The 18,769-nt window shown below is 49.4% G+C and overlaps 1 protein-coding gene across 2 annotated transcripts in view; it reads left to right on the top strand.

The window, feature by feature from the left end:
* Positions 1-6,588: 6,588 nt before the first annotated feature.
* The window catches only part of CHSY1 (chondroitin sulfate synthase 1), a 75,637-nt gene continuing 63,456 nt past the window's right edge, over positions 6,589-18,769 (top strand). Inside the window, exons 1-2 of one of the 2 annotated variants that reach the window (XM_050309008.1) lie at positions 6,589-6,860; positions 15,842-16,337. In XM_050309008.1, coding sequence (XP_050164965.1) covers positions 6,589-6,860; positions 15,842-16,337 — 768 coding nt within the window. Of the gene's footprint in view, positions 6,861-15,148; positions 15,169-15,841; positions 16,338-18,769 lie in introns of those variants that run through there. The other variant, XM_050309009.1, reaches the window with a different exon arrangement.

The following is an 18,769-nucleotide window of genomic DNA, read 5'->3' as shown; positions in this document are numbered from 1 at the left end:
GTGAAAGTGAACTATTTAATGAATCCATTGTTCCTGCTTTGGTATGAATTCCCAAGAACTTGAATTATGAAAGATCATATTAAAAAGCCTTCAGGAGATTTCTTTTTTCCCCCCACTGGAGCAGTTATGCAAGAAGCCTCTTGCTCTGCTGATGCAGGTGGAAATACCTTTGTCTGGAAGAAGCTGGGTAACAAACTTAGAGTTAATTCAAGGCTATTAAACTGCTGTAAAATGGTATTTAACTGCTGTAGAGTAATGTATTTTGGGTACTGAAAAATCCTAAATCAAGCAAGTGTTCAGAGGCACAAAAAAATGCCTGAAAAATGTGCAGCTAAGTATTTTTTATTGCTTTTGGATGGTTTATATGCTGGAGGAGCAAAATTTTTTGTTTTCTTTAAATTGCAGATGAGATCTGGTTTGTGCATAGTTCTCTTAACTATTCATCAGGAGATACTGAGCACTGGAGTTAAAACTGAACAAAAAAGCCTCCGTGTTGTCACACTCATAAAATTTATTTGGCTTTATTTATGCCTTTCAAAAACATTGTGAAATGAGGGAAAGATTTTAAGAGAGAGATTGCATACTTGGACTTTTAAAAAAAATATGTTGCTTATGCTGGACACTTTTAATAAATAGCAGAGGATGGACTTGGGAGGGTGAGGGCAATCAGGGAGTCTGTCAGCAGAGCTGTTCCCAGGCATTCCAGAGGTACCTGTGTGTTAATCAAAGATCAGTGTGAATTAAAATGATAATTACACCTGTATCTGCAAGGAACAGCTGCCCTTGCAGAGTCTGAATGGAGATGTGGAATGCCAGTACTAACAAATCTCATCTGCTGTGTTTCACAGGGTTCTGTACTGTTTTGACTCAAAAGAGAGTTGGGCTGTGCTCAGACTCTTGGGCTTTGTCTTATTCCCCTCTCTAGAAGGTGACTTCACATTCCAGAGCTCTGTGAAGGAGGATGGCATCCAGCCTGACAGTCTCCTGTACATTTTACCAGCAGCCCTGTGATTACTGGCTGCATCTAAAGCCCCTAATGCTGTTCTTTCTGCCTCCTGCTCAACCAGGCTGCTCCCTTCTCTGGGCAATTGTGTTCTTGGAAGCCTGGCTGCACATCAGCACACGTCTCTGCATCAGATGGATGAATTTTGCCCTTGGACAGGTTCAAAAGTGGCAGCTTTTAAGGGATCAGTTTAGCCACGAGCAAGGCTCAGTGTGTTTTGTCCACGCTGTTGCTGAACACTAAAACTATGTAATTTCCAGCTGTAAAAAAAAAAAGCTGGTCTAGACTTGGATGGGCAGAAGCCTTGGGTTTTTCTTTTTTTTTTTTTTCCCCTCTCCCTCCTTTGTGGAATGAAAGCTTGGCTTTTGGAACAGCTCTGCAACCACGAAGGAAAAGCACACGGCTGCTGGCTGGGTGGTGTCCTGGCCCGGCTGCACCGTTGTAGCTGATTTTGTGGGAGCTTCCAAGCCAGCTGTTCCACGCCTGACACACACCCTGCACATATTCCCAGCTCCAGAGCCAGCAACTTCAAAAACTTCCTTTATTTTTCTTATGAAAACCCGATGTCTGCAATGGGATAGGTCCCCTCAGCTCAGCTTTTGGGGGGAAATGCACATTTTCGTGGCAGGTTTCTGTTGCGAGGCACTGGCAGGTGGGCAGCTCCTGTTCTCATGTATTTATTGGTGATATCATGTGTGTTTTGACAAGCACTCTCAGCACAGAGCAAGATCTCCACTGATACATTTTCATTCCTCCCTCTGTGTCAAGTTTGCTGATCAAGATTTTCTCTGTGTGCTGGTTGCCAAGCTGAGCTTCCAAGCTGGTGCCGTGAGTAACAGTCGTGTAGGAAGGGCAGGGAAAAGAACTTAGAAAATTATATTTAAAGAGAATGGAAGAAAAATCAATATCCTGAAACACCTGGCCTTTCAGCCTAGTTCTAGTGCTCTGCATTAAAATGGGGAGTTAGTGTTAGCTTGGCCTAAAAGATGCACTTTGCAGAAACCCAAACCTGGGTCCTAAAACTTCATCTCATATGAGGGGGGGGGCGGGTAGTGCTCCCTGTAAATTCCATTTCTTGGGTAATGTAACTGCCACTTCTTCAGCTGTTCTGCATTTTAGGTTATCACATCTTGATGCTTGCTGTTTAAATACACGTTCTAGACTTTTCCAGTGGTTTCTTGACTCGGATCTGGCGGCAGCACGTTAAAAACAGGTCACCTTCCCCTCCGTGCTGCAGAGCTCGAGTGCCTCGGTGCACCTCGCAGTGCTTCTGCTGCCAAACGAGCGATGAGACCTGGAGGCTTGAGCAGGCGCCTGATGGGCTACATGGGGAGCAGGAGGGGTTTCCATCACCTCCCAAAACTCCCGGGAATGTCCTCACTCGGCCCCGGGAAGGCGGAGGCCGGCGCGCTGCACTGCGGGGCCGGGCCGGGCGATGGCAATGTCGGGCTGGCTTTGAGCAGGAGCGAGCCGTGACAGCTCTCCTTCAGTCCCTTGAGCGGGCACCTTCTGAGTCATTCGGCTGAGAGGAAAGGCTGGGACCGGTCTGGGGCAGCACCAGAAGAGGATGGGGAGGGAAAAAAGAAGTGAGGGCTGGAACTGGGGAAGGAGTTTCCGCATCATTTGGGAAAATGCAACGGTGCTGGAAATACTGTGACAGAGACAAATGCTGCTGGTTGCCCAGTGAGATTTTTTCCACCATGAGTCTGCTACCTTGAGTGTATGAAATATGCTCATTTTCCAATGCATGGGCAGTTTTTACAGTATAAGTACTGGAACATTCATAATTGAAGTTTCTGGAGCATTCGGGAAGTAGTTCACTTCTTTATTATTTTAAAATGTGGTAAAGAGTGTGTACTGTAGAAGGTGCATCCTGCAAGTGTTGGAGTGGGCCTATCAGAGATCATAACCAATGGGAAAGAAGTGGTATAATATAAGATAGTCCCTTTTTCTTCTACAGGGCAGAGTTTCCTCTGTGCAAGGAACTTTTTTCATTTTGTATTAAGGTTCTTTATTCCAAAAGGATGAGATCTATTCTGTGTGCACACACACACACACACACCAGCTCACCGCCTCAAGGACTTGGCTTTTTCATTGTTCAAAAATAGGATTACTGTTTTGTTAATCTGATTATGAATCTAAACCATGTGGGCCTGTCAAGTGGGCTCTTGCTGGCTGGTCAGGGTGCTAATCTCACTGGAGTGAGTGGGATGGGAACATGGAGAATCAGCACACACTCTGTGCATCCTCTGCAGATTTTGGAGAGCCCTCGGAATATTTCCTTAAGCCATCCCACATGGAATAGAAAACATGCTGCATAAAAATGTGCTTATGCTTGTATACAGTGTTAGATGAGAAAAATACCATGCCTTTAATATGTAGGAGCCATAATATATAGTGTCAACTGTTTATTGAGACTAAGAGCTGTATTAATAGGGGAAGGCACTTAAAGGTGATTATGCAGTATGACCCTTCTCTGCCATCCAGATTAAAAACACACTCAGGCAGGTAACAGCAGGGTTATATTTCCACTGGAAGAACTAAGCTATTCTCTTCAAGTTTTCCTTTAACCTGCTTTTTTTTTCCTTTTTTTTTCCAGTAGTGGAAACAGCAACTGCTCTATGCAAGAACAGGGGAGGGGGCAGGAGCAGTAGAAGGGGCATTTGCCTGCCAGCACTTTGGAACGTGAGTTTAGCACAACAAATGACATAAAGGGAGGCACTTGGATGTGCTGTGGGAGGTTTTGGGGGGTATCAGGACGTTGCCAGGTGCCACCCCCCTCTTTATAGCTGGACATCTCGGCCTTACAGCCAGGGCTGTGATCTCGTGTGGTGACAGCAATAAGTCTGACAGTGCCTCCTCTCCAGGTCGCACCAGGAAATTGCCCCTTCCTTGTCCTGCCCCTTCCCCAAGTGTTCTCACCCCCTGCGTTGAAGGGCTCCGGGATTGTGATTGCTGTGGAGGTGCAGGGGGGTGGGAACACACCGAAGGGGAGCTCGGGGCTGAGGAGATCCTACAGGGGAACGTGCTGCTCTGCTTCATCATTTCCATGTGTGCTGAACTTGCACGGAGTTTTCAGTTCTGATGACTAACTTCTTTTCTCTGTGGGAAGAAGCCAACTGACAGCTCCCCAGCCCCAGCCCCAACTTTTCTCTTTTTTATTGCCTTTTAGCCACGCTAGCTCTGCCTTTTCCTGTAATTCATAGGCCACAGTGGCTTTCCCTTGAATCAGGAATTTTTTACAGCTGATTTGGAGCACGCAGAGAGTAATCCTGTTCCTGCTCATGGACTTGCCACATGTGCCTCTCTTGGAAAGGAGTGGCCTTACTTTTTACTTCAGCTTGAATGTCTACCAGTGTCCTGTATTTTAGGCTTGTGGGGAGAGGGGAGCAGCAGAGTCTGATGAAGAAGCTTTTCAAAGTGGGCTAAAAGATCCACATGTGCAGAGTGGCACAGTCTGACGATAACCCCAGACTTCATGGAAAGGGATCAGGGCACCCATAGTTAGAAATAATAATGAAGCGTTGCAAACCCTGGGAAATAGAAAGGAATTACAGTAGTGGTTGGGAAGGGGGTGGAAAGGACAGTCCAGCTAGCCTCTGCCAAGCAGTGGTGCTCCTGCCCCTTCCTCACTTTACCCACCTCATGTGTATTCCAGTTTGGACTGTTCTTCCTTTCCCCTTTTCACCATTTAGTTCTCCTCTTTCCCTTCCCACAGACACACATTTCGATACCTCTGTGTTCTGCTCGTGGGCAACCGAAAGGAAAACTGCTCTTTTTTTCCTATCTATTTTCTTATCTAGTTTCTATGTTTCTTGAGTTTTATTGTTGTTTAATACCATAAATTGTGATGGCACTTTCTTTCTGTTATTTGTTGCTCCTGACATCAAGAGTTCACCGGTGCTGACCTTGGTATGAGGATTGCACCATTAGAAGGGCAATAAACCCCTGCACAAAAGCATTGTTTTCAAGACATGTCATCGAGTTCTTTAGATAAGCAGATTGTCTTATTACTTGCTCAATCCCAGATGTGATACAATTACTTGTGATACATGGATCATAAAAATATTTTATGTATGCCTCTCTTTGGCTTATTAATGTAGAGGATTCATTTGTTATGGTTTCCTGTCTTGCAACTGTTCTTGCTCAAAAGAGCAGACTGCCGTTACACCGAGACTTTTCTTCTTCTCAGCTTGTTGTGGATGACATCATGATATAAATAAAATTTAAAATGGCATTTAGAAATGCCGAAGTGGGCAGGAAACGGAAAAAACCACAATGATAAGCAGGAGGTCAGTGGGCTGTGCTTGATAAGTTTCTTCTGTTAAGACCGGAGGGTTTTTTTCCTGTGAAATGTGAAGGTTTTGGGTCTGCAGTGTTTGAAGCTGAAGCACTCTGTAGATGAAAAGCACGTGGAGAGTCAGTTTGGACAAAAGAAAAAGAAATCTCCACTCAATAAAGTCTTCACTCTTGAGCAGTCGCTGTAGCCTGCGGATGGAAACAGACTGACCTATTTCTGGTCGAGTTAATTAGCAAGGTGGGAAAAAACGGAAGGCTGCCTGTGCCTTCACTCCCTGGCACCAGAGCATGTGCTGCAGGAATGCATCAGTGCCAGGCAAACGGGGCTGGAAGGCTGCTCCTCACCGCCTGCCTCCCCTCTGGCTCTGCGTGTGCCGTGGGGCAGGGCTGGGGCTTGGGCAGCAGGAACCCGACCTGGTGCCTATCCTGAGTCAGGGTCCCAGTGTCCCAGTGCCTTCCCATCGTGGTCTGAAGGGCTGGTGTCCCACTGCTGGCCCCTGAGCCAGGGTTCTGCCCTGGGGTCTTGGCACAGGGTGCTGGGATGCTGGTCCTGGGGTTATGTCCAGGGTCTCAGTCCCTGTCCCCAGATCTGGGCACCCATGTTCTTTCAGCCTCCTGTCCCAGCTGGGCTGATGTTCTGGTGTGCCAGTCTCAGGGTCCCAGTGTGGGGTGCTGGGTCAGGGTCCCTGTCCCCAGTGTGGGCTGCTGGGTCAGGGTCCCTGTCCCCAGTGTGGGGTGCTGGGTCAGGGTCCTTGTCCCCAGTGTGGGCTGCTGGGTCAAGGTGCTGGTCCCTCTCATAGAACACAGACTGGTTTGGGTCGGAAGGGACCTTAAAGTTCATCTCACGCCAACACCCCTGCCACGGGCAGCGACACCTTCCACTGGACCAGGTTGCTCCAAGCCCCGCCTGGCACGCTTCCAGGGACGGGGCGGGACGTCCCGCGGTGCCGCTCCAGGGTGGTGCTTTGCGAGCCGGCTCCCGGGGCCACCGCGGCTCCCTCTCCCGCTCCCCACCTCCTCCTCCATCCCCTCGCCGGGACCCCCGCGCGGGGTCCGGGGGCCGTCCCGGGGGCTGCACCCGCGGCGGCCCCGCCACCTCGGCGGCGTCCGGGCGGGGCCAGGGGCCGCACACGGCGCCTGTGCCGAGGGGCAGGGCCGGGGAGGCGGGCGGCCCCCCGCTCCCCTCCCTCCGCTTCCCGTCCCTGCCCCTTCCCCCATGGCGGCGCTGGGCGCCTCGGCGCGGCTGGCGGCGGCGGCGGCGCTGTGAGCAGCGGGGCCGGGCGGGCATGGCGGGCCGCGGCCGCCGCGCCTGGCTCAGCGTCCTGCTGGGGCTGGTGCTGGGCTTCGTGCTCGCATCGCGCCTCGTCCTGCCCCGCGCCTCCGAGCTGGCGGCGGCGGCGCGGCCCCACCGAGCCCGCCCGCAGGGCTGCCGCCCGCCGCCCGCCGCCGCCGCCGCCGCCCCGCCGCGCCGCCCCGGCCCGCCGGCTCAGAGCTTCCTCTTCGTGGGGGTCATGACGGCGCAGAAGTACCTGCGGAGCCGCGCCGTGGCCGCGCACCGGTGAGAGGGCGGGCGGGGGGCCGAGGGGCTGCGGGCGGGAGGGCTCGGCGGGGCTCGGGTCCGGCGGGCTGCCTTGGGCTGGGGGTCTGCTCGGCTGGGCTTGGGGTCGGGTCGGGTCGGCTTGGCTTGACTCGGCTCGGTTTGGCCACGTTGAACTGAGCTGGGCTCGGATGGGTTCGGTCCCATTCATCTGGACTCGGCTCGGCTCGGTTTGGCCGCGGTCAGCTGAGCTGGGCTTCGCTCGGTTCAGTCCCGCTCGGCTGGGCTCGGCTCTGGGCACGGCCGGTCCCCCCGAGGGATGAGCCCCCGGCCCGGGATGCCCTTGCATCCGGGATGTCCCTGCCGGCCCCGGGGACCGCTCGCCCTTGCCCGGGGCAGGTGTTCGCGATCCTCAGGGCACGCTCAGCCGCGGCTCTCCTCGCACCGTCCCGGGCGCAGGGAGGGAGCCCCGGGGCGCTCTCCGGGCGGGTGCGGGGTGCGGGAGAATCAGTGCCCCGAGCGCTCCTCCGCTGCCCGGGCAGGTCGGCGGAGATGCGAGGGGTCGAAGGAGTCGCGTTGCCGCTCTCACAGGGTCTGGTTCAGCCAAGTGCCGCTTGGCAGGTGGCCCCAGCGGCTTTGCCTGAGGGTCAGGATGCCCCACCACAGCGAGGGGGCACCGACCTCCGGTCACCGAAGGGGGCACAGGCGTCTAAGTACTTCGTCCCTCAGCGCTTCTGCCTTGGCACGGCTGCGCCACGCTGGTGCAGTCCTTGGCTGCTGCTTCTGGGGAGAGCTGACAGCGTGACGGGAACAGTAATAAAGTTTGGAGACCGTTGTGACCCTCTGGATAGGGAGAAAAGACCACTGCACCAAGCCAAAAGCATGTGCTTGGGAATGAGACCCAGAAAAGGCATCTGGGAACAAAGAGTAAAACCCACCTTTGCTCGCCACAGCTGCTGCTGAGGCTGGACCAGGCAGTGAAACAGCTGGGATGAGGGAAGTAAGCTTGGGTGAAATGCTCCAAGCGTTGGGCTGATGGAGCTAATGCAGGAACTGGGGGCTCAGAGCCGAGTGCTTGTTACCTGAGCACACCTATTTTTGGAGCAGGGATAATCTTTGTGCTGCTTGCTGTAGCTCGCGGCATGGTCTCCAGCTGTAGCTGGATATGGCCGTGAGCGCTAACAGGAATTCTGTCCAAAGCCTCGGCAGCATCAGGATAATCATCTCTTCTGTGAGAGACGTGTCTGTGGCTTTGGTGAAACACTCTGCTCTGCTGAAATATGCTGGAATATGCTTATTGCTCCGGCGTCCACGCCAGCAGGCAGTGCTGGGAGGCTGCGCGGGAAGCCTGGCTTGGGAATCTGAAAGAGTTAAGAGCTAAAATGTGAGCTCGGGTATAACCCCAGCTCTGGCTGAGCTCTGCACAGCCAGCACCATCGGAGGAGTGGCCAGGAGCTCTGGAGAGGATCTTTAATAAAACATCCCCTTTAGTCTTGTGCTGGAACAAACCCTTCTCCATCTCCCGCCTGCCCTGGCTGAAAAGTACTCGGCCCTATTGGCCAATAAGAACAGGATGGCAAAACCGTGTAGGACGGGCCATCTCCATCTCCTCCTCTGCCCAGCTCTGGTTTCAAGATATCTCTATATCAGCACCAAATGCAGTAAAATTGCTTAATTTGGGCAATCTGAGGCGTATTGTCCACCAACGATGGTTTTAACGGAAACTTAATTCCTTCTTTCAGTACTAGACCTGTAATTAAGTTACAGGGAGAGCATGATTGGTGCTTTGAAATGGGTAAAAGAATCTGTTTCTTCAGGGTTATGTTCTTTTCATCACCATGTGGGATGGAGCATTTTGGATTGCAAATCTCATGTGCTGTGTAATTTACATTTACATACAGAGAGGCTGGAGTTGTGTTGGAACATCACGTAACATGTTTTCTGGTAGAAGAGCTTGTCTAGCGTCCCTCAGATTTTGCATCAAGAATTCAAGGAAGGGAAATTTATCACAATATTGTCCAGAGGTTGGTGTTATTCTGGGAGGAATTCGCTTTGCTGGTGTGGGAAGGATTCTCATCCCTGGTTTTGCCCGTGCTGGCTGAGCAGTCGCGTGCTGTGGCAGAGCTGGGTTTACAGAACCAGATCTGCAACATCTGCTCTCACAAAGCAATGGCTAAAGATGCAACTTAACAAATCCAACTAATGAAACCGGGCTCCTTCAGCCCCTAGAAGGAGATCTGAGTGTCGCTTTTTGCTGCACAGCTATTTTGGTTTAACCTCTAGAGATGATGTCTGCTCTTGGAAGGGATGGATAAGGAGACTCTTAGCGATGTGGTAGGGCTAAATGCGTTTTTCTCACCTCCGTTGGTGAAAGAAATGAGCTAATGTCCTGGTGACAGGAAGACATCTTCGGGGGGGAAGGTGGGGAGGGGGGAAGAGGAAGACAAACCTGAAATCTTAAATGGCTTTTGATTGCCATGAAGTACTCAAGCAGACAATTGCTGGGATTACTACATTGACAAAGCATCCTGGTGAGCTGAATCGCTGGCACAGCCAGTGAAATGGGAAGCTGCTAGCAAGGCATTCCCGGGGTGGCAGCGTGTGCAGAGCCTTGATACCACGCTGAAAGGAATTAGGGATTCAGAGGCTGAATACCTCCAAATTGCTGTGGCTCAAAGGCCATTTACAGACACAGCTAAAAGGGACCGGAGCGGAAAGCATTTGCTGATCCTTGCTGCTGTGAATCCAGATAGGGTCTAAAAGAGGGGAAGCAATCCACTTCCTGAACATCAATCATGAGCAAAATGACCACTGCAAGGCAAAACAGGGCCTGCTGGATTTTCGGGAGCCGCTGGCTCTTTGAAACAGTCGTGCTTTTGTAGTGTAGGAGACAGAGAATAAGCTTTAGCTCTACAGGTTTTCAGAGGGCAGGTTTGCAGCCCTCAGCAGTTATTGCATCTGACAGCCAGGTTAGCAGAGCTTCCCTGCCAGGAGGCCGGTGAAGTGCAGCAGCAGGAACTGCGGTGTCACATCACAGGACAAGGAATAGTCAGGAAAAGAGCCGGGCAGGAAGCAGTTAAAGTGTGGCTGGGGTTCAGGGAAAGTGCAACAATATGTGCTAATGGCTTTGCAGTTGAGGGGAGTTGCCCTAAAAGAGCTGCGGGAAGGAGAGGATGGGAATAAGCAGGCTCCCAGAAGATTTAAGTGTGCTGTCTCAGGAACAGAAATATCAGGCAGTTAACCCATTTTCTTTTTTTTTTTTTTTTTTATTTTGCGTAGCAACTAGATTTCCCGGGAAACGTGGCAGGAGAGTAGTGTGAATGCAGTTAATGGCGAGATGTCAGCGGCTGGCCTTTGGCAGTATCTCTGCAGGAGCACAGCCGCAGTACTGTGGTTTGGGACAGTCCCCACGGCACCCTCCAGCGCCACGAGGACCATGAGTGATGCCCAGGGCTCTGTGCTGAGCCATCCCTCTCCTGTGGCAGAAGGATGCCCCCTTGGGAGGCTCCATTTGCTGCCACACTGGTGGTGGTGGTGGCTTCGGGGAGACAGTGTGCACTGAAACCTAAATACCTGAGTGCTTGGAAGGGCTTAAGTGAAAGGCAGCCAGAAGGATTTGGGGCCTAAAGGAGTTGGTATTATCTGTCTAAGCCTGCACTAGCTGCTGCAGAAGTGTAATACAAAACACATTGTTGTGCTGCTTCTGAATTCAGAGGCTGTTGGGTGGAGGCTGTTGGGTGGCACTGGGGTTCACGTGAAGTGACTTTGAACATCGTGACATCTCAATACATGCTTTACTTCACGTGTTAATTGTACCACAGTACTGCAGTAGTGAGGACTCGGTCCTGTCCTGCCCTTGTACCTTTCCAGCAGAAACACGATGTACTTTCGGAGCTTTCTGAGCAGTAACCTAAAATTTGCAAGAATGTTTAAGGAACAGTATGAAACAAATAGAGTGAGAGCAGCTGGCGTTGGTATGTGGGAGATAAGGAGCAACAAAGTCACCTACACACCCCCCAATAACCACATGGCCCAAACCTCTGGGACACTTGGGCTTTGATCTTAGCCTGACCTGCTGACTGCTGGCTTACCTATGGGTGATAGATCCATTTCTGTCCCTGTTTCCACAGGGAAGGTGGCTGGATATGCACGGACAGAAACCTGGCATCACTTTAAATTGGAAGAGTTTAGTTCAAAGGACTCTTAAGAGCTGTGGAAGCTGCTTGGGTTCTCTGGTAAAGCTGCCCTGCAAAAACTTGACAGGAATGTTTCCTCAAAAATCTAAATTCTGTGATGCAGATCTTAACGACAAGATCTTTTAAACTTATCTGGAGATTTTATTAAACATCTTTTTTTTGGTGACCTCTCATGATGGTCATGTGCAGTACCACGTGCAGGAGCAGTGTGCTGGTTTCCATGCTCAGTTGTCCTGGCTAAGCTGTGGTTCATTGCTTCCCCTGCAGCAAGTGTTGCTGGAAAGATGGGACCTTGAAGTGATGCAAAATTAACCCTAATACAACATGAGATTTAGCTGCATTCAACACATCGGTCTTTTGTGTCTGTTATCTTTCCGAGTTCTTCACAAATTACGGTTTTCTTCAGCGTAATTATACCAGGTGACTGTTTCTCAAAACTTTAAATGATTTCTCTGATCTCCTCTAAGGGATGTTCCTGAGCTGCAGACAAAAAGCATTTTTTGTCATAGTGTTCAGCTTGGGTCTCTACAAAGGGAGCACTGTCTGCATAATACCCCTGACTGTGCTTCTGCCGAGTCTGCAGAGCTGATAACAAAGCTAGGTAATACAAATAAATAATAAATACTGGAAACTCAAGATAAAACATTCAAGATCTGTGCTCCTCCTGCTTCAAGCTATGCTTTTTGAGCTTCTTTTTGAACGAAGAAACAAACGTACGACAAGGTTCAATGACTATAGTTGTGGTCACTGTTTTAGACAATATTGGGGTTTTTAGCACTCTTAGGGGGCACAAAGTTTTCTGTATTTTGTGAATACCTGTACGAGCTGGGGTAAAATCTTTTCACTCAGTTTGCTTGTGACTTTCTCAGATGTAGGGTATCCAGTGTGCAAAACCACTTGAGGGGTGATAAAATTGATTTGGTAGCCACCAATACTGGAGATCAGTGTCCTCTGCTAAGAGCTTTCTCCTCAGGAAGCGTTACTGATTTTGTTTGTGTTTGTTTAATTTTCACTTTGACTTCTTTGCCAAGACAAGCTTCTGCTTTGTTGGAGTTCTGTACCTCTTGCACTGAGAGAAACCAGGTCACACACTGTTGTGCAGGTGTTTTACCTCCTGGGGAAGGTAATGGAGAGCCTTGCTGTCCTGATTCATGCACATCCTCTTGTTTAGGCAGCAGATTCAGATTACACGGAGGAGATAAGGTTGGGATCTGTCAGAGCAGTTCAGTTGCTGAGTTTTTTAATGACCGGTGCAGGACATGTATCAGTTGTATCCAGAACCTGATATTTCTCCTTGGACAGAGTCAAAATGGCTTTGAGCTGACTGAGGCCACCAGCAATCGGTCACTGCAGCCAAGGTGTTCTCTGCAGGTGTAGATGCAGGAGTCTGGTGGCAGAAATGCTGTGTCCACATGTCCTTTAAACAGCTGAGGGTGACAGGGCAGCGCAGGGGAAGGAGGGCATCAAGTGTCAATTAAAACATTTTCCCTTGTTTGTTTGTTTGTTTGTTTAACTATCAAACATACAGTTCTTTTTCAGATACAACCTGCAATTCTTATATTGGAGAACCCTTGACCAGGAAAGTGATGCCAGTGGGTGCTGGTGGGGGGCCACAGAGGTGGGGAGGTGTTGAGACAAGAGCTCTGTGCTAAGGAGCTGAAGGGGTCAGGTTGCTGCCCATAACCTGAGAGCTGACATGGTAAACTAGACTGGAGGTGGGAGGACAGGCAAGAAACGTAGGTGTTACCACGCTAGTCTGCGGAGTTGCTGGTGATTGAGCCAGGTCTGATTCTTTGCAACGTCGGAGAAAAAAGTTAAAAGCAGCTTTGACCAGAACTTGCCCCTGCATTTACCAGCCCTCGGTTCTGCTGATAACTGGGGTCAGAAAGACGTGCTCACAGTTCATCTTGCTGTCTGTGGTTTGGCTTCTTTGGCTGAGAGCAACAACATGTTTCCTGAGCAAACTGTTCCCTGTGTGTTCTCCCCCCAAAAAAGGGCCGCAGCGAGCTGTGGCTCCGACGTGAGGAGCAGCCCGTGGTGACTCCATTGTTTCAGCCTCTGCCCGTTGACACAGACACTCGGGCCATTTTTCCATGTGGGAATGTGTTTTGCCTGCCTGGGTTCGAACAAACGCTCAAAGCCACAGTCACAACACGTCGAGTTGTCTCATCCCAGAAATTGTGTTGTTGCAGGAAGTGAACAAAGGCTCAGTCAAGCTGTGCTGGGGCTTGGTCGATGCGGTTGATGTGGTTGACGTGAGATCCCGAGGCTGAAGTAACGTTTTGGTGCCGACCCAGGTCACACACTGGTCCTTGGGGTGTGGTTGTTGTTAGGACCTGGTCTTTCTGTCTGTGTTGTGCTCCTCACATATGCAGGAATATGTCTCTGGTGTGCTCCTGCTTTAATGGGAAACTTAAATATGACTCAGACACGTGGAGAAATGGGCTCAAACTGGCTTTGATTTGAGGGTTTTAGTGCAGTGAGAAGGCTGGGAATCAAACATGCCAGGGTTTATGGATGTAGATGCATTTTGTTCCATCTTCATTGAGTGGGAATTCTTCTCTTGACAGTACTTTCTGGGTCCAGAGGCGAGGGTACCAGGTTGGAGAGCAGGGAGTAAATTTAAGCTGGGAACCAACAGAGTTGGGTGGTGGTTTAAAAAAAAACCCAACAAACTAGCTGACGACAAATCCTCATGAGTCCAGCAAGGAGCTAAAGCTTGGAGTGATAGAAAACATCCTGTGTTGTCCATAGATTGTAGTCATTAGAAAGGCAGATCTTTCAGGATATGGAGAACAAGTCTGAAAAGTCTTTGTTTGCTTTTGAATAAAAAAGTCAATAAACAGAAATTTCCATAAGACTTTAGGTAATAACTTGTCCTGGGTCCATCGAAAGCTGCCTTGGGAACTGCTTGCAGTGGATGAAATTTCTCAGTAGCTGCTCCTGCCTTTTCTTTCTGTGAGATTAAAATTGAAATACATCGAGTACCTTTAATGAAAAGAAGCCTTTTAAACTTAGATTGGGAGTTGGTGTGGGAAGAGCTGTAGATGATTTGTATGGTGAGTGTGGGTGTCAGAAAGTAAACAGCAGAACTTCCTTAATAGTGAAAGGTCGAGATATGATCATGTCACGTTTACAAGGGGCAGCTTTCAGTGCTTTAACAGGATATGACTTATAACCAGTGGTACTGTGCATTAATTGCATGACTGATGATTAAAAGCCTCATCACCTCTGTTGTGAAGTCAGTGGGAATGTTTCTGTTTGCTTTACTCTATGCTCTTTGGGAAGCTGGGATCTAAACTTTTCCTATGAAACGCTACCCAGGGCAGTAAGAAATCCAGAAGACAAAGCTTTTAAAGTAATTGGGTGGTATTAATTACACGCAACTCAATTAGTGTGAAACTGTTAAGGTGTCAAAGTTGATGTTTACGGAAGTCTAATTAAATACCTTTGTGTTTTCTGGTGGAGCTTTAGGAATAGTTCTTCCGAAATATTTTTGCATTTCAGACTTTGCACAACAGCTAATTCTGGAGATTTCAAATTTGGGATGGTCTGTGCTGCCCAAAATCTGCTCAGGTTTTGGCAAGAAACCTGTACTGAGAGACATCTGGTCAGAGTGACAGTGATGCATTGAGGGAATACTGTGTCCTTTACCTTGAGAGCATTTTCACATTCACCTTTAGGTTATATTCTGAGCACAGTCACCAAATACAATTATAAAATACTCTCCCCCCATGAAAAAAGGGTCAAAATTTGTTGGTTTACCAATGAAGATAGTTTTCATTGTGAGGGATATGTGATCTCTGCTTTTTTCCCCAGACAGAATCTCAGAAAATGGTCCTGAAAGCTTAAAATGAATAATTTTTAGGGCAAGGCTGTAACAGTTACATGACTGGAAATCCTCCCTGGAGGAGACAGTGTTCTGCAGTCTGCCTGGAGGAATCATCCTGCAGCTCTTCCTGCCATATAAGTGACCCAGTTTGCCCACGCAGAGGGGTTGGATTTGTCAGAGGAGCACGAAAGGTGTGGAGCAGATGTTGTCTCTGTGCTGCTTTGCGCAGGAAAAGCTCCTCTTCTGTGATTTTCCTCTCCACTAAAATCTGGAATGAAGCACCTGGAAAGCTGCTGGAGGTGTGAGTGTTGGTAGCACCACGTTATTGTGGGAGTTACATGTTTTACAGGCGTCTTTTAGGACTTCAGTGGTATGGACAAACCTGCCTGAGGTTACTCTTGCTCCATGCTCTGTGCTTTGCTTCTCCAGGCAGCATCTGGAGAAGTTGCTGTTTGGTCGCTTTTCCCACGGGATACCGATTCCTTACAAGTTCATGTGAATTTACTCTCTGGAAGTCTGTATTTCTGAGTGCACATTTGAGCTTTTGGGGAGGCTTAGAAGGAATGGAAGGTGGAGATGATGCTGAATAACTTGCAGGGAAGCTTTGGAAGTGTTAAATCCAGTTGTATGTGGATTGTTTGTCCATACTGGCTCCCCTCTGTATTTTGTGGCCAGTACTAGTTAGTCCAAAACTGAGGGTGCTTAAGAAATCCTGCCTTCCACTAGTGAACTGCTACTATCAAATTACTTTTCTAACACATGAAGGTGCAAAAATGATATTCAAATGCATGTCGTAGCAGACCTTTTTGTGTGTTGTACCAGTTGCTCTGTGTGCCATTTGTGTGGTGAAAAATAACCTTTCAGGGCGTTTATAAAGACAATTTGTAAAGCAGATGAGGTGCAGCCTCTGGGAGCACTCTCTGCCTGTCCTGGTGTGTGTACTTAATTAGTCCTTCTTGTCTTTTTCGATCTAGAACGTGGTCCAAAACCATTCCTGGCAAGGTCGAGTTCTTCTCCAGCGAGGGTTCGGACACCTCTATTCCCATCCCCATCGTGCCGCTCCCAGGTGTAGATGACTCTTACCCACCCCAGAAGAAATCTTTCATGATGCTCAAATACATGCATGACCACTACTTGGACAAATACGAATGGTTTATGAGGGCTGACGACGACGTTTACATCAAAGGGGACAAGCTGGAGAACTTCCTGCGGAGCCTGAACAGCAGCGAGCCGCTCTTCCTGGGGCAGACCGGGCTCGGCACCACGGAGGAGATGGGGAAGCTGGCGCTGGAGCCGGGCGAGAACTTCTGCATGGGGGGGCCAGGAGTGATCATGAGCAGGGAGGTGCTGCGGAGGATGGTGCCCCACATCGGCGAGTGCCTGCGGGAGATGTACACGACCCACGAGGACGTGGAAGTGGGGAGATGCGTGCGGAGGTTTGCGGGAGTGCAGTGCGTGTGGTCCTACGAGGTAAGAAGGATGAGGAGCGTGCTTTGGGGGTGGGAGAGGCTGCAGCAGGGGAGTGCTGTTGTACACGGCCCTCGCCTCCCTTTGCAGCTTGACCTCCCAGCTGTAGAGTTTCTACGCTTTTTTGTTTCCTGCAAGTGTCAGGAAAGACCTAAGGAAATGTGGAAGTGCAGCGCTAAGGGAAACAGAGTTGGACGTGAGGCACATGAGGGGAGGAACATTCATCATTCATAACAGATATGTTTATTTAGACAGAAAGGGAATAAGCTTAAATCAAAATGGCCACAATTCCCTGCAGTCCTGGCTGTCCAAGCCTCCTTTTATCTTCTTTAGCTCGTCACGGTGCGAGTGTGGAAAATGGATGATACAATTACCGTGTTTCTTACCGCAGTTGAAATGTGTGAGGCTGACAGATGTTTGTCCTGACAGTGACAGTTTTTCCCCAAACCAGAGATGTCTCCTGGTGGCTGGCACTGTCACCCTGCACAGCCCATATCTGCTGCTGCCCTGGGGACTCGCTGGCAGCCCCATCCTGCTCGGCAGGTCCTTGGTGTCAGCAGAGACAAACCAGCACTCTTACACCAAAACTCATGGTCTGCCCACACTGATGTAGCTGCAACTTTGGCATTTGGGGGAAAATAAACCAGAGAGTCCCAGCCTGCTGATGGCAGAGTTTCCTGCTGCTTTTTGCTGGGGACTGGCAGCTCCTCTCAGGGGCGAGGGGGCTTCTCCTGCCTGGGTGTGCTGGGCTTTTTAAATCGAGTCTTGGGTGTTTGCAGGCTGTCTGGTTGAAAACACCTGCTGGGCTTGAGCTGCAGTTTCACCAGAGCAAATGCCAGTGGGTCTGTCATGGAAATAAGGGAGAAGCTGAAAGCAGAAGAGAGGGTGAACAGTTTTTGTGCACAAACATTTATGACTTGACGCAACTACCGCTTTGTCCTTTTATGAGATGTGGTGAAGGGGGGGGATTCTTCTGCCCGTGTGACAGGAGCTGTGGTCACAGATGATGACAGATATTGCTCCTGAGCCGCTCTCTCACTGGCAAAGGCTTGTGTTCAACTTCTGACGCTGAGTTTCTGCCCGAGAAGCTGTTGCTTCGTTTCAGTTCACAGTTCAGTGACGGGAAAGCCTCTGAGGAGGAGGAAGGAGGTTTCCAGCTGCAGTAATTCATTCATATCTTTTGTGCCTAGAGATTTTCTGGACTAACAGTGTCTCACTCCATGTTCCTTGCTTTCAGAACTGGAACTAGTTTCTGAATTGCCAGCATTGTGGTTAGACGTTTGTAAGGAATCAGTAACTTTTTCCACAGTAACTTTTTGGCCGTGTAAAATTTTTACTCTAGACATTCAGAGTTGAAATAACTTCTGCTGTGAGTGCCTGTACCATGTGGCATTTGATTAAGTTACTGAAGGTTAACATTTTTATTCTACTTAAACTGGCAGAGCTCTCCTAAGTTCAATATGATCAAATGTTGGATTGAAATAGCTAATGACAGCACACAACTGCACTAGGAATGCTGTCTGACAGAAATAGATGGGGCTTTTCTCAAAATCAGTTTTGTTTGATCAGCTTCTGTTAAATTGTCCCTAGTGCTGGATTCTCCCAAGTGCCATGAATTACTTAAAATTGGTTTGTGTGAAGTGTATAAACTGTAGGATGTTCAGAAGTAACCCAAGTGTGTGAGATGTTAAGGCTCAGCTGTTTGGGGAGGAGGGAAGAGTTCCAGTGATGAAAGCACTCTGCTTCTGCAAGGAGTAGGTCCACTCTCATTTAGTTGTGGCTTTTCAATTTAAAAACCTGTCATCTTTTCCTTTTTTTTTTTTTTTGATGTGGTCCTCTCATTGCCCAGACAACTAGATGAAATGTGCCTGGTATTTTATTTCAGATAAAGCAATAGCTGTGTGAAATAACACAGCTGTCGTAACAGCTGTGTTGGGAAAGCCTGGTGCAAAAGCGACATTTTCCGTGTCTTGTGCATTCGTGAACATCAAGTAACAGGCCACTGGAAGTGAATTGCAAAGCGTTGTACTTCAGTGAGCTCCTGATGGAGGAAAAAAAGGTTTATCTGTGCCTGCTCTGCTGGGGCACAGCCACCAGATTCCTCACAATTCCCATGGAAAGGGATGCCGCGACGGCACGAGGCCCAGCAAACAAAGCGGCGTTGGCCTCAGAAAACCCAGACCTCAAACTACTCCTTTGCAGCCCGCACTTCCTATTCTGCAGAGGCTCAAGTGGCAGCATAAACGAGGAGCTCAGGGCTTTGCAGTCACCCGCCCAGCTCGCTGGTTTTAGTCCGTAGCATCTGGGACGTGGAGCGCCCTGCCGAACCTCTCCGCGGGTGGCTTTTCCCCTGCACTATTCTCATGGTGGGCTCCCTGCCCAGAACCGTTTTACTCATCTCCACGACTGTCACTGCCCCCTTTCTCCGATTTTCA

The sequence above is a fragment of the Myiozetetes cayanensis genome, unplaced genomic scaffold, assembly GCF_022539395.1.
Source record: "Myiozetetes cayanensis isolate MyiCay16 unplaced genomic scaffold, myiCay2020 scf14, whole genome shotgun sequence".
In the NCBI taxonomy this organism is placed as follows: Eukaryota; Metazoa; Chordata; class Aves; order Passeriformes; family Tyrannidae; genus Myiozetetes; species Myiozetetes cayanensis.
This window is presented reverse-complemented; position numbering and strand designations above follow the sequence as displayed.